A 15186-nucleotide genomic window follows, 5' to 3' on the forward strand; every position below is an offset into this window, starting at 1 on the left:
TTTTGACTGTCACATCTCATTGACTTTTGATTGTCACATCCCCTTAACTTCTGACTGCCACATCTCCTTGACCAGACCTTACCATTATGCACCGTATCAATTTATACATATGGCCAAGAATAGGCACAACAAAATCATTTCAATTCAAGTCCTCCAAGCAACGACCTTCCTTCTCCCCGTAAACAATTAGATTTATGCATTTTGATGAAAAAAGTGATGACCTTGCCTCCAAGTCAGATAAACTATTAGCTAGCTCTTTCGTTAGCAGTGCAAGTCACAATAGAATGAATAATGTCATTCTATACTAAAGGAAATTTATTAGACCCTGATTGCACACCGTTCGCAAGGACTAATTATCTTTTAAGGAAAAAGGCCACACATTTTTAGATCATCCATCGCTACAAGTCAATGAGATATCATGAATTTCAACCCATTGACGGCCAAATGTTTCTCCACGGCCTGTTAATGCCAAGCTCTTAACCACTATTATGAAACACAGCTCTTGGTTATGGGGCTTGCAATTTAGAGATCTTAATGGTGTACTGGAGTATGAACTGTCATTAATTAGATGCTTCCTTTTATTATGACAATAAGAATAAATGTTTGTCTTTCGTTCTATCGAACTACAAATTGCTAGTGTCTTCATTCCTGTATATAATTATAACTTCAACAAACATGGATCATGGTCAATTAAAACACAAAGATCGTGACAACAACAATAGCAATATCATCGACAAAAGTTCAACTTCCACTGTACAGGCAGGATTGCTTTCTTCACGTATCACTTGAGTAAACCCACAATAAAATTACTGTTACAGTGTTTTGAAACAGAAAGGCTCTGCTCCTAATCTTTATCCCTGGAAGGTTTGGATGATTGTGTTGTGCCATGGGTCCGAAAGGTGCTGCAGAAGGTTCTCAAATGGCCCTTTGCCTGTCACGTTATGCTGGATAATAAACGCCAGGAAGGCCAACATTGCGAGTCTCCCTGCAAGAACACCAAAACAAGAGCAACTCTGCTTAATTAGTTCTGAATATAGATATATAAACTATTTCAAGTGAGGATGACTTAAACCTTGCTAGCTAGCTAGCTAGCTAGTGTTAATTTAATTACCGTTGGCAAGTTCTTTCTCCTTAGCCTCGAGTGTGGGGGTGAAGTTGAGCGGGTTGAAGACGCTGCCAGGGTAGCCGCATTCATGTGGCGGCAAACTGTAGTTTTTAAAGATGGGGTCTTGGTTGACGCAGCCGGGGTTCTTGATGTCCTGCCACCTTCTGATCTCCACGTAGTGGAAGAGGATGAACTCGATGACGAAGAGCGTCGACGAGGATGCGAAGTACTCAGCCTTGCCGGCGTCGTACCACTGCGGCGCGTTTATGATGCCGATCTTGGTCAAGACCTCCGGAAGCAGCATCCCGACCACGCCGAGCATGGCCCAGCGCCCGTTGACGAGCTCCGCCTGCACGTACCACCGGAGGTTCTCAGGGTCCTCGGCCAGGCCGAGGGGATCGAATCCATTGTCACCTGGCAAACTGTGAATTTACTTTCAAATTAAAACGAACAAGCAGGAGAATGAAGCAATCTAGTTAGACGCCAGAGGATTTCACCTTCCGTCGAGATAGACCGGCGAGGGAAGACCAGGGAGCCATTCACCCTTCTTGGCTTCCACCTTGAAGGTGGAAGATGGCAAGGATTTGGCCGGGAACAGCCTCGACGGTTGTAGTTTCCCAGAAGACACCCCTGTCAAGAATCTCGAACAGGAGCTGCATGGCCGGAGAGCGGCCGCAGATGCTTGCATTGCAACTGTGGCCATTATGGGGGAAAGCAAATCCGGTGAAGCGCCGACAATGAGTTTTCAGGCGGGAGATGAGGAAGGAGATGTTTTAGTGGATGCGAAAGTAGCTCCTGCTTTGTAGTCGGCAGGGGAGGAATGTTGTGGTCAGAATCCAGGATTGCAATCTGGCCGCTGGTTTTGTCGGATTTTAGTAAAGGACGGCTCAGATAAGCTGGGGGATTGAGCTGGCCAATCGGATGCGTGTATCCTTATCTCCCTCCTTATCCGATGCCTAGATTCTAGAGATCTATTGTTGCAACGGCATTGGCCAACAAAATGTTGTAATCCCCGTTTGGGACCCACTTGTGTGATTCTTCTTAGCTATAGTTGATTGGGGATTGAACCCAAAAAAAAAAAAAAAACTTTGTTCAAACACTGCTTAAAATCCGTTGGATCAGCAACAAATTACCTGATTCTAATTATTAAAGACGTGGTTTTGGATGAAAGATAAGGATTAGAAAGGGGGAAAAATTTTCATAAAGTTGCATGCCAAACTTACTTTATTATTACTTATGTACATTTTTTTCATCATTTTCCTTTTTTTTTCTTTCTTATATAAGTAATGACAAGTCAAAGTGGAAGCAGAGTGGGTTGTTAATTTTGATTCAAAGCATTTGAAAATTGGCACGTTACTTAAGATTTTGATTGAAGCATTTAAAAAAGGTAGCCCAAGGCACACAATTGATTTGATCGAACCATCTAGTTGGCCTAATTGGTCAGGAAACTTTATTTGTCTTACCATCCATCCAATCTAACCCAACTAGTCTATCGGTGTAAGTACTAAGTACCATGCATGACTATTCCAATTGAACCATCTAGCAAAGCGTTGGTTAGCTCATACGATCAAAATTGTATCCTTTTAGTAGACATTGATTACCTCTTCAAATTAAGTCAATCTTTTATGAGTTTACTTGATTGGTTTTCAATGAATATACTTAGTCGCTGAATGACTAACCGTGTGCAATAATCGTTCTTCCTTTGTCTTGGCAGTCTGCATTCAACCTATGCAGTTGGTAGTGTTCCATAATCTGTTCCTTGCTTCCCTTACTTTCCAAGCCATGGGAGATCCTTTTGCATGATCCATGCACTTGGGTTTCTTACATGCATCCAATTCCTTTTTTGGACTCCTCTGCCATTCCTTTCCCCTCCCTAAAGAATAATACGCCCAACACTTCAATTTAAATGTCACCAATAAATAAAAAAACAGAAAATGAAGCTAAGGAAAAAAACGAAGCACAGTTTGTAAAAGAAGACTGTCGCAATGGGAGTTGTCCTGCCTTCCGCAGTGTGGCTCTTCTTCCTACTTGGGGAAGCAGTGCTGATGGCCGACGGAATGGGCTGCAACTGGGGCACCCGATCTTCTCACCCACTCCCGGCGGACATAGTGGTGCGACTCCTCAGGGACAACAACTTCGACAAGGTGAAGCTCTTTGAGGCAGACGCCGCCGCCCTCCGTGCCCTGGGCCGCTCCGGCATCGAGGTCATGGTCGGCATTCCCAACGAGCTTCTTGCACCGCTCGCCGGCAGCGTCAACGCCGCCGAGCAGTGGGTGATGCAAAACGTCTCCGCCTACGTCTCCCAGTACGGCGTCAATATCACGTACGTATCGCACGCATGCAGATATGCGTATCAGCCGTTAGTTATCTGGCTACTAGTAACTCGTTAATTAATTATATATGGAATTCGAAATTTTGGAGGATTCAGGCATGTGGCGGTTGGCAACGAGCCGTTTCTGAAGACGTACAACGGGATGTTCGAGAACACGACTTTCGCAGCGCTGCAGAACATCCAGGCAGCGTTGATCAAGGCCGGACTCAGTCGGCAAGTGCGCGTCACTGTCCCCCTCAACGCCGACGTCTACCAGAGCGGCGCCAGCGGCCTCCCCTCCAGCGGCGACTTCCGCAATGACATCCATGGCCTCATGGTCGCCATCGTCGGTTTCCTTCAGGACAACGGCGGCACGTTTACCGTCAACATTTACCCCTTCCTCAGCCTCTACCTCGATCCCCACTTCCCGCTCGACTATGCCTTCTTCTCCCCCTCCGCCAATCCCATCGTCGACGGCCCCATCTCCTACTCCAACGCCTTCGAGGCCAGCTATGACACCCTCATCTGGGCGCTCGAGCGCAACGGTTTTGGATCCATGCCGGTCATCGTCGGCGAGATCGGGTGGCCCACCGACGGCGACATCCATGCCAATGTTGACTACGCGCGCCGGTTCAATCAGGGCCTGGTCGATCGGATCAGACAACGTCGCGGCACGCCCAAACGACCTGCGCCGCCAGACATCTACCTCTTCGGCCTGCTCGACGAGGACCAGAAGAGCATCCAACCCGGTAACTTTGAGCCCCACTGGGGCCTATTCTACTACGACGGCAGCCTCAAGTACCAATTCGTGATGGATGACGGCCGCCCCCTCGTACCTGCACGAGGCGTCCGCTACCTCGAGCGACAGTGGTGTGTGCTATCTTCCACCGCCAGCGTCACCGATCCCATTATTGCTGACGCCGTCGGGTACGCCTGCGAGTACGCCGACTGCACTAGCCTGGGCTACGGCTCCTCTTGCAACGGGTTGGACGCACGGGGCAACGTGTCGTACGCGTTCAACCAGTTGTTCCAGGTGGCCAACCAGCAAAAGGGCGCATGCAACTTCTCCGATCTCTCCGTCGTCACCGAGACTGATCCCTCTCAAGGGAGTTGCAGGTTTAACATCATGATCGACGAGGGAAAGCACGATCGTGCTGTGAATACCAGTGGTACCGGCGGAGGTGGCGCTTTGCTCCGGCGTTGGGCGGCCGCGTCTATCCTGCTGCTATGGACCATGAGTTATGTTCTTTAAATTCTACATTATTGATGAAACAACGTACAAAATATTCTTGAACAGCTCAATTTACTGAGAGTACTCTACTTATTAACCAACCAAATTAAGAATTATTTGTTTTGTTTACTATAGGAAATAAGGTAAATAATCTCAGAGGGCACACTAGTTTTATCTGCATTATCCCAATAGATTTACAACTAAACATTCAATGAATTAGCTTACTGATACTAATCTCCTGGCACCTTCGCCCTCTTCACCAAGCGAACCAGATCTTGCACCACCTCCGACATGGGTGGTCTGAACTCCGGCTCAGACTGTCAAACAACATTTGAGCAACAAAGTTAAATTGAAAGAGTAATGCAAGAATGTCCAACGCGACTGCAATCGAGCACAACAATTTTCAAGCCTGTTTGTAATTGTATCATGAGAACAAATGCATGTGAAGCACAATTTTACCTGGACACACAGGGCTATTACATCAGCAAATCGAGACACTGATTTCAAAGGGTATAGCCCCTTGAGTGCAGGATCGACCATCCTTTCCAGAGCGTCAATGTCATGGAGCTGAGGAGCTGCCCATTGCACCAACAATTGCTCCGACCTTGGCCTTGAGCTGTTGGAGTTTGAAAATCAATCAGACTGCAATATCATAAACTTAAAGCACAAGCAGCATTTAAACTTCCTGATTTGACCTCCGATAGATTACTTTGTTGAGCCTCGAGCATCATTTTTTAGGAAATTAACCGGGTGGGTCTTCTTTGTGAATCTTTTCAAAGATTACCTGTCAAAAGGCTTCCTCCCAGTCATGAGTTCCAGCATGATCACTCCAAAGCTGTAAACATCGCTCTTAAGAGTATACTGGCCAGCCATGGACAACTCTGGTGGATCATATCCCATTTTTATTTCAGATCCCTGTAAGAATCAATGAAGCCAACGCGGGATTGCATTTAGAAATTCATGGTGCCAAAATAAATAAATAAATAAATAGCATAGGCGTCTGAAGTTCAGAACAAGTTGGAACCTTAGCTATGCATTCATTGAATCAAATTTATGCCAAGGTCAATCATTCATACAATTATCTATCATACTCAATAACACTGTATGCGGACATCTACAAATTCAGTCCATAAAATAATCATAAGCCTCTGTAATAGAATTCCAGATGATCTTGGGCAGTGACATATTCTCCTACATCATCATCTCAATATTCTCATAAATGCTCTAGTACTTGCAATCTCCAAAAACACCCATATATGAGTAGTAAGTTTTTGAACAACATTGGTTAGATTCTAGTGTTAGAATAAAAAATATATTTGGATATAGCTCGTAAAGTAATCAGAATTTTTTATGCAAATTAGCAAATCTGTTGCACTACTAAATGAACCCCTTTGGATCCCCTTAGGACAGGTTGAATTAAATAAGCAAATAAGCAAGTCAAAGGACTCTTATAAAAAAGTTTCATTAGGGAGAGTACAAGTGTATGAGTGGACCTTAATGATGCCTAAAAATGATTTTTCTTAGAGAATGTACATTGATAGTCACACTATCAACTAAATCCTTGTCGAGGATAGGTTTCCATACCAAGACTTATGACATGTTTGAGTTGGGTAGGAATTTGATGATTCTCTAAGATTAACCTGCGTAGTGGATATTACCAAATTAGGATCAACATTAATAACAAGTAGTAAACAATATTTAAGACATAGGATGGACTATACAACTGGTCATGCCCTTCAAATTTTCAAACACTCTAGTACTTTTATGAGCATAATGAACTAAATTCTGAAACCGTTTATAGGACAATTTCTCATAATTTACTTTGATGGCATAATGATTTATAGTTAGACACACAATACCTACATGAAACACATCTACCTTGTCTTAGAGAGCCTTAAGATCAAGAAGTTATTTGTCAAACTGAAGTGCACCTTCCTATAGCCCAAGATTCCCTTCCTTGGGTTTATAATCCTTGTAGAGAAAATTAGAGTAATCAAGGATTAGCTCAAAGCCCATACCTTTCAGGAGGCTCAAAGCTTTCACAGTTTGCAATTTTCTACAAAAACTTCATTAAAGACTTTAGCGCCATTATAACTCCCATAACAAACTATAAGAATGGTGAGTTCCAGTGGTATAAATCTGCCTCCGTAACCTTTAGGGAGATCAAAGAAAGAGTGACTAAGGTGTTGTTCTCTAATCCTTTTAAGGCACTTTATGATGTTCCTAAAGTAAGTCTAAAAGGGCATCTAATTTCTCCTTTTAGCAAAAGAACTCAATGAAATCAAACAATGTTATTCGATCTATGATAAAGAATTTTATGTTATCATCCAAGCTTTTAGACATTGGCATTGCTATCTACTACGTAATTAGTTCATCTTGCATTTTGACCACAAGAAAATGAGCCTTATCCAATTCTAAAAGAAGCTAAGTGTCAAAATGGTAGGTGGATTGAATTCCTTCAGAAATATGCTTTTGTCTTTAAACATTGATGTGCTATAGACAACAAATTTGTTGATGCACTAAGTTATGTAATAGCCACAATGCACACAACGAACACATGATACAATTTAAGCACCTTAACGAAGAGAACACCTGTTCTCTTAACTTCAGCCCAATCTTAAAAAAAAAAAAAAAAAAAAAAAAAAGGTAGATCCGCTACCTTAATGGCGCCACGGATATGGAGGAAGGTAGATGTAGGTAGGCGTTAGGCGCATGGTGGGATAACCTCCAGGTCATCAATTCCTCATAATTGACTCTGGCCATTATGCCAAAGATGTCACACGCCGACCATCTGCGCTACGCCCGGGCGGGGGGCCAAAAATTGTCATGATTTGGCTGACTTTGTGAATAAAGACGGTTATCTACTTGGGGTTTTGAGATACACATTTATGCATTCATAATATCTCACATAAGGTGTTCCTTATTTGGGATATGAACCCAAATGATCTAGTTGGATACTAAGGGAAAGATAAGATCATCATTCTTATTTTAGATTAATTTTATTAGCCCTCACAATGGCCAGATGTTGCCTAGATCATCGCCAGATAGTTGACTCAACTAAACAATGTGTAAGTTCTTATACATCATTGTCAATTCCTTATGAACCTTCCAAAGACATTAGCTTGGACTTCATTTTAGATTTACCTAGGCCTAACCAAGGCCACAACTATATTTTAGCAGTGCTAGACTATTTTTCAAAGATGACACATTTCATCTGCGTAAACAAACAACAAATCACATATAACCAAGTTGTTCTTCAGAGACATAATTACACTATATGGATTATCCACATTTATAATTTCAAAAAGGAATGTAAAATTTGTTAGTTATCTTTGGAAGAAGCTTATTTGCTTACAATAATTCAGTAAAGCAAAGTAATCCAATGATAAGTTTACTAATGCTATGTTTAATCCAAGGTGTGGATTGAAGAAGGAAAAGAATTCAAGCTGGAAAAAAAATATCAGGGAAAAGGAAAGGGAAAGAAAAGAAAAAGATGAGAAAGAAGAAGGAAAGGAAAAAAAAAGTAAGAACTCCGGTGAATTTGTGGCGGCTTGCGACAGGCCATAAGTGAGGCCGTTGAACCCGCAATTGCGAGCAAGGCCGCTAAACTCATGGTTGCAAGTTGCCTCTTTCTTGCGGCCGCAAGCGACCTCACAGTGCCGTTGCGAGAGATTCGAGTGAGGCACGAGTTGACATGGGAATGAAAATTTGTTCCGTTCAATTTCAAACTGACGAAAAAATATCCAAAAAATGATCCATGGATGAATTTTCTAATCCGCCCGCCCAATATTTTACAATGGATAAACATAGGAAAGGATATGCAATCAATCCTCTCTGGTCCGCGCCTCCAAGTAAAATAGGGCCCAGTCATGTCTGACCTATGTTTGACGGTCAATGCTGATATAAGGAAGAAGATTGCACTAAGTAATGAAATTTATAAAATTTATGTTGATGCATAGCCTAAATTTAAGGAGAATAACGTAGTGACCTATCTGCATCTGCCTTGATCACTTCTCAAAACCTTATTTAAAAATCTTTATGTTTGTTCCTTTAGGGTCTTTCTAATTGTGAGGAAACTTATTCTAATGCATATGTTATTGAGTTATTTACTAATTTAAATATTAGTCTAATTTTTAATGTTGAAGCCTTAAGCTACATTTGACCTTTCTCATTTGTTGATTTGCCTACACGTCACTTGCACACAATGCCAATTCCTATGCTCCTGTTCATGATACATATCAATCCTCATACCAACCACATAATAGACACTAATATATTGTTAGCTCCTTACTGTAAGACTTCGACCACCTAGTTCAAAGGAAAGGACGTTTGGCCATTAATATGCTTGGATTATTAAGAATGAGCTCCAAGGGATTGCTCCCAAGTTACTTCAAAGAAATGAAGCAATAGTTGCCCAATACATCTATAGAGACACCCTACTTAGTACCTACATAAGACACTATAGATCATGATCTCCCCACTGAATAGAGGCAAATCCTTCTTATTGGGCGAGAATAGTGTAATATCAAATGCAGAGTAGAAATAGTTTGAATTTTAAAATGTTTCAAGTTGTTTGGAAATTTGTCTTTGACTTGGTCGTGTTAATAAAATTTTCATTTTGTCTTCACGGTGAGGTTTGGTTTGGTTTGGTTTGTGCTATGTTAATTTATTGAAGTCATTAACTAGGGTGTATCAGTCTTCCAATACCTTAGAAATGCTACCACTGGAAAATAAATTTAAAAGATGTATAATGTATACAAAGAAGATTATTATATTCATGAGACATTACCTGAAAATCTGCATTGGGGATAAGGCTTTCAAGTCCACAATCCGAAAGGTGAGGATTAAGGTCCACGTCCAATAGAATATTGGATGATTTCAAATTCTTATGGATGACAGATGGTGAGCAAACCTCATGCAGATACCTGTAGTAAGAATGTCTAGATGATCATGTGAATATCAAGGGGCTTTCATCACAAATTGTGATGATAAAGATGATCCGTGCATCTTCAATTTAAAGAAACATACTGTTATTTGTTTTGTGATAATATTTTTAAATTATAATCCCCTAAAAGCAAAAGATAAAAGAATACTTCTAAGAAATTTGATTGAAGATGTGAAAGGATTAACAATTCATTTGTGAACTAATCAGCAGAGGTCAATTCAATTTCATGCCTCAACTTCTGATCGAGTTTAAGATTAAAGAAAAGAATGTTAGGTCCTATTGATTAGATGATCACTTACTCTAGTGCTCTTGCAGTGCCAAGTGCGATCTTGACACGAGCATTCCAAGTCAATGGTTCGTCTGACAGTGGAAGGAAATCAGATAAACTACCATTCTTGTGAAAGTCGTACACTAACAATTGCTGCCCATGCTCAAAACAGTAGCCTACCAGCTCACTCAGGTTTGGATGATGCAAGTGTGAGATATTTACAACAAGCTCAAGAAAGTTATCCAATGACCTGATTGGTAGGGATTTTGGATTCAATTTCTTCACTGCCAATACCTGCACAAGATCATCAAAGTTTATATCTGGTTTTATTTGCACAACATAGCTTGTTACATGCATGTATAGTCTATAAATAAAATGTTGGCAGGAAAACTAAACACAATAATTATCACTTAATAGGACAAGATATCAATATTGTATTTCCAGAAGGTTACCAAGAAGATCAGTTAGCACTATTGACGGGGAGGTTTGGAAAAATCTAAAAAGATGACTAACATTCACATTTTAAATTTGGAATAACTTTCTCTAAGGGCATATTTCTAATTTTTGAAACCTTATTTAAAGACCTTGATTATTTTATAAAGTAACTACTTTTTACGCTACATTGGAAAAGCACCGTCATAACTTAGAAGAGATATCTCAACAGATCAAAGTGTTGATATTCACAAATTCACTGTGTCATCTTCAAACAAATCAAGGAATTTCTCCTTGAATATACACAATTATATATATGATGTCAATTACATGGATGCATTCTCTCTTGTGGCTAAAATTTCCTAATTCCTATTTTTCTTACATTGACAACTATATCTCAGTTCACTAATTAGGAAGAAGCCCCCACGGGCAAGCACAGTTGGTTCGTGCAAGGGTGTTGCTGTCCATAAGCCTAGGGTTGATTCCCAGCGGGTGCGAAATGTCCCGTTGGTTGTCTCAACCCCTCCTTACATGCGCTATTGTTGCTAGGTGAAGCTCCCCGTGATCTACCTCCCTTTTAGAAGGTGGGGGCCACCCTAGAGGGGTCATCGAGGTGATGATTTCACCTTTTGATACCAACTAATTAGATAGGAAGAATGTTTTTCTTCATTATTTAGATAAAGAACCATTCATAAAACAACCTCTTCAGAAGTCACTATATGAGTTCAAGAAGTCTCTGGGCATGATTTCGTAAATTTACCATTGCTCATCTCCAGTTTAGAATGATATGATGTGCATCAAATTACTCGGTGTTTTATCAACTTTTTCAGTCTAGAGCACACATTCTTCTTGTTGGTTATGTTGATGAGATTATTGTTATTATTATTATCAGTAATGATGCTAAAAGAATCAAAAAATTTAAAATCATATCTCATTAACAATTTCAAACCATGGACTTAGCATTAAGGAACATTTATATTTCACAAAAAACAGTATGTGCTTAATAAGCTTGAAAAGTAGGTACAATAGAAGTTAGACCAATTAACATTCAAATGTAGATAGATACCAAGACAATTCAAGCTATTATTGCAAGTACAAGAGATCTGTTAGAAAGTTTGACCTATCATATATTAAAAAATTTGTCATCTCATTTGTTTAAGTGTAATTAATTAATTCCTTGAGATTTCATAACAATCATGGAAAGCAGCTTTAAGAACTCTTTGATGTCTCATTGGAAAGTATATTATATGCCTTGATCACGGTCATCTACAAATTAAGAGGCGTATAAATGCAGATTAGGTACTCCCACACATAGGATATTCACTTTAGGATATTGAGTTATTCTTGTAAGCAACTTGATAACTTGGAAAAGCAAGAAGCAAAAAAGTTGTGGCTAAATAGGGTGCAAAGGAAGAGTAGAGTTATATATCTTGTTGTAGGGATCATCACTGCAAAATAAAGCATACTCTCGTTGTGAAATAATCATATTTTTATTTTTGTGAGTTTGCTTTCCCTACAATGTTAGTTTAAACAATAGAATATAAATGATAAAGAAATTTTTTTTTATCTTACCTTATGAAGATACATTGAAAAATGCATCCTCTACTTTGTCTAGAGAGCATGATTTTCTAAACTAACATGGGGTGCTAGCATCCAACAAGGCAACCAATAGGATAGCGGTCAACATTGACAACATGACAAGGTCAAAATCTTAGGGCTTGACGGCATCACCAACTAGGGAGAGAGAGGGTGGCTAGGATTCTAATTTTTAGTTGTCTCAAGATGTATATCTTCTCGTCTAGGCCTCATATATATATCTATAGGCTATGAATTTTAATCCAAGACATTAACTAATTAGTTATAAAAATAATGACTCAATCCTATTAAATCTCCAGTAATTATTTACTAGAGCTATTCAAATGAGTTTGAGATTCCTTAAAATCCAGTCCTATTAAATCTTAACCAATTACTTAATTAATTTAGAATTGTATAAAACAATTCTAAAGCTTTATAATTTTGTTTTTATAATTTTATTACTATTACAAAATTGTTTTACAATTACATTTTACTACAAATTAATTTTTATAACTCTTGTAAAATTTAAGATGTAATAAATTCTCTTCTTTAAATTTTAATTTGATTCTCAAATTTATATTGCACAGATTAATCTTTAATTTCATAATTACTCTCTCTTATTTTAATTGAATAAATTAATCTTAATTTATGCCAATTAAATTCTTACTTAATTAATATAATTAACACTTAATTATAAGATTAATCGACTAGAATAATTAGGACTTAATCATCCACACTCCTCACTTAGGTTACAATGCATGCATGCGAGCAAACTTTGACACCTAGTGACATTGTACATAAAGAGTCCTTTTACATCGGCGAGTCGCGAGCAGCAACTGCTACTACCACAGTGCAGTGCGTCCTCCCTCGTCCGCACGCAGCCTCTCTTCCCCAACTCCGATCCTGCGAGCTCCGGCCTCCATCCAAGAGCCCTTTGATCACTCCTTCCTCTTTCCTTTCGTCTCAGCTACCCGCAACCCCAGTCGGGTGTCGTTGACGAGCAGGGCGGCGACAGTAGCGCCTTGAACGGAGATACTTCTCTTCCTCTCGTCTGGATCCGAGCAACCTCTGCATCGATCCAGCAGCATCTCCCGATCCCGACTTCAATCTAGGTTTTCGTTGCTGCAGTGGTTCTGCCCTCTGGAGACTGCTGTGGACTTTCTGCGGACGTGGTTGCGGAAGCGGGAGTTTTCACCAGAGAAGGGGACAGTCGGCTGCCTCTTCATCTTCTCCTTCGACGTTCTTCACAGTTCTTTCCAAACTAATCAATGGCTACATCCGGCATCCCAAAGCCTGATACCTCAATCTTTACCAACCATATCACTGCACCCCTCTCTTTCGAGTAGTTGGATGGTAAAAATTACGTCTCTTGGGCATCTTACATTGAGCTTTGGCTTGTTGGACAGGGTTATGAGACACATCTCACTCAAACTGAAAATGTTCAAGTCGTCGATCGTCCTCTATGGAAGAAGGTTGACGCTCAGTTGTGTTGTATTATCTGAGCTACCATCCATCTATCTCTTAGAAATGTCTTCTGTACTCACAAAACCTGCAAAGTCGTTTGGACACAGGCTCAACAACTCTTTACAAACACCTCTCGGTGACTCTATCAAGTTTGTGAAGATCTTATGACCATCCTCAGTGTCCATCAAATTAAGGATTCAATATCAACTTATCTGAGTTCGGTCTTTAGCCTTCTTTGTGACTTCAATGAACTGCTACCACATGCGGCCAATCCTGTTGAAGAGCTTGAAAATCGGAAGAAATTTTGTATGTCCCTAGCTTTATATGGTCTGCCCACAGATTATTCTCATGTTCGTGATCAGATCCTAGGCAGCCCCACAGAAGCTACCATGGATAATACCTGGGCAACTCTCCTCCATGTCCCAGCCAAGATCTTGACGATGCCTCCTTCCGTTCCGATTAACTCGTCAGCTTTGGTCTCTCGACACAACAACAGACCTCCACCTCGCAAGGGTGGCAAAGGTCGTCCTTAGTGTGATCATTACCACCATCCGAGCCACACAATTGATAAGTGTTGGGTCTGCATGGTCAACTTCCTCGTGCTGCTCAGATCATTCAGAGTTCTGTTGCTTCATCAGCTTCCGCTTCACAGTTAACACCGGATCCGACCCCACAACCTTCCTATAATGACTTTCTGAAATGATTTGAGGATCGTCAAGCTTCTCGTTCCACTGCTACTGTTGCACACGCTGGTAATTCCTTTGCTAGCATATCTCGCTCTTCAGGTCCTTGGGTTCTTGATTCTAGGGCCACTGATCATATAACTGGTAATAAATCTCTATTTTCTTCTCTCACTACTTCTGATTATTTACCAATTGTCACCATGGCCAATGGTTCCAGACTGAGTCCAAGGATATTGGTATTGTTCATCATTCTCCGTCTCTTTCCCTTCATAATGTTCTTTATATTCTCGGAGCTCCCTTTAATTTATTATCAATAAATTAACTTACTCGGTCTCTTGATTGTGTTATTTCTTTTATTAAAACATCTGTTTCTTTACATGACCGGAGTACGGAGAGGATGATTGGCTTAGGATATGAGTCTCATGGACTTTATCGGCTTCAACAACCCTCTCTCGTTGGTTTGGCGGCGGCATCTCCACTTCTTATTCATGCTCAGTTGGGACATCCGGGTCTTGATAAGTTAAAACAATTACATCCTAATCTTTCTCACTTAGAGTCTTTGTCTTGTGAGTCGTGTCAGTTAGGTAAGTATGTTTGTAGGTCTTTTTCTCCTCGCATGCCTTCCTCCACTCTCCAGGGTAAAATACCTCATCATATCCTCTACCCTCATCATCCTCTTCATCCTTTACCACCTCGGGTCTTTGGTTCTATACGTTTTGCTCATGATCTTGATCCTAGCATTGATAAACTCTCTCCCCGGTCTCATAGTGTGTTTTTCTTGGGTACTCACGGTCTCAAAAAGGGTACAAGTGTTATTCCCCTACTCTTCGTCGGTACTTCATCTCTGCTGGTGTCATATTCTTTAATTCGGTTTCATTTTTTGGACCTCCCGCTTCCCAGACTGAGGTTTCTCCCTCTCCACCTGCATCGGTGACTATCTTTTGTCCTCCGGAGGCGCCTTTATCATCCCCAGCCTCATCTCCTCCTTTACAGGTTTATCAACGTCGTCCTCGTCCTGCTTTGTCGCAGACCAACACTGACACTGCCGTGGACACATCTTTGGAGCCAAGTTCTTCGCCATTTCCTCCGGTCCCATCCCCTGACTCTGATATTCCTATTGCACTTCAAAAGGATATGTGTTCCACTCGTAATTCTTCTCCTCACTATGTTTC

General features: G+C 40.7%; 3 protein-coding genes across 3 annotated transcripts in view; 1 reads left to right on the top strand and 2 right to left on the bottom strand.

Annotated features, from left to right (window-relative positions):
* Positions 1 to 707: 707 nt before the first annotated feature.
* LOC122005660 (chlorophyll a-b binding protein 4, chloroplastic-like) lies at positions 708 to 1887 on the bottom strand. The gene is made up of 3 exons (XM_042560777.1): positions 1603 to 1887; positions 1112 to 1527; positions 708 to 985 (listed from the first exon to the last, which is right to left on the bottom strand). The coding sequence occupies exons 1-3, from the start codon at positions 1806 to 1808 to the stop codon at positions 852 to 854; spliced, it is 756 nt and encodes a 251-aa protein (XP_042416711.1). The 5' UTR covers positions 1809 to 1887; the 3' UTR covers positions 708 to 851.
* Positions 1888 to 3041: 1154 nt separating this feature from the next.
* On the top strand, positions 3042 to 4668 carry LOC122005659 (glucan endo-1,3-beta-glucosidase 5-like). The gene is made up of 2 exons (XM_042560776.1): positions 3042 to 3428; positions 3534 to 4668. The coding sequence occupies exons 1-2, from the start codon at positions 3091 to 3093 to the stop codon at positions 4666 to 4668; spliced, it is 1473 nt and encodes a 490-aa protein (XP_042416710.1). The 5' UTR covers positions 3042 to 3090.
* A 74-nt stretch (positions 4669 to 4742) lies between these two features.
* LOC122005658 (protein STRUBBELIG-RECEPTOR FAMILY 7-like) overlaps positions 4743 to 15186 on the bottom strand; it is a 41573-nt gene continuing 31129 nt past the window's right edge. The window contains exons 12-16 of the mRNA XM_042560775.1: positions 9892 to 10154; positions 9437 to 9572; positions 5432 to 5562; positions 5107 to 5263; positions 4743 to 4964 (exon numbers count right to left, since the gene is read on the bottom strand). Coding sequence (XP_042416709.1) covers positions 4878 to 4964; positions 5107 to 5263; positions 5432 to 5562; positions 9437 to 9572; positions 9892 to 10154 — 774 coding nt within the window. The 3' untranslated portion in view covers positions 4743 to 4877. The remainder of the gene's footprint in view (positions 4965 to 5106; positions 5264 to 5431; positions 5563 to 9436; positions 9573 to 9891; positions 10155 to 15186) is intronic.

The sequence above is a fragment of the Zingiber officinale genome, chromosome 7B (assembly GCF_018446385.1).
Source record: "Zingiber officinale cultivar Zhangliang chromosome 7B, Zo_v1.1, whole genome shotgun sequence".
Classification (NCBI taxonomy): domain Eukaryota; kingdom Viridiplantae; phylum Streptophyta; class Magnoliopsida; order Zingiberales; family Zingiberaceae; genus Zingiber; species Zingiber officinale.

Excerpts from the sequence above, each read along its gene's own strand:
- LOC122005660 (XM_042560777.1), bottom strand. The coding sequence starts at position 1,808 with ATGGCCACAGTTGCAATGCAAGCATCTGCGGCCGCTCTCCGGCCATGC. Across the intron at positions 1,528-1,602 it reads CCGGTCTATCTCGACGGAAG|TTTGCCAGGTGACAATGGAT; the intron begins GTGAAATCCTCT and ends GTAAATTCACAG. Across the intron at positions 986-1,111 it reads GGAGAAAGAACTTGCCAACG|GGAGACTCGCAATGTTGGCC; the intron begins GTAATTAAATTA and ends GTGTTCTTGCAG.
- LOC122005659 (XM_042560776.1), top strand. The coding sequence starts at position 3,091 with ATGGGAGTTGTCCTGCCTTCCGCAGTGTGGCTCTTCTTCCTACTTGGG. Across the intron at positions 3,429-3,533 it reads CAGTACGGCGTCAATATCAC|GCATGTGGCGGTTGGCAACG; the intron begins GTACGTATCGCA and ends TGGAGGATTCAG.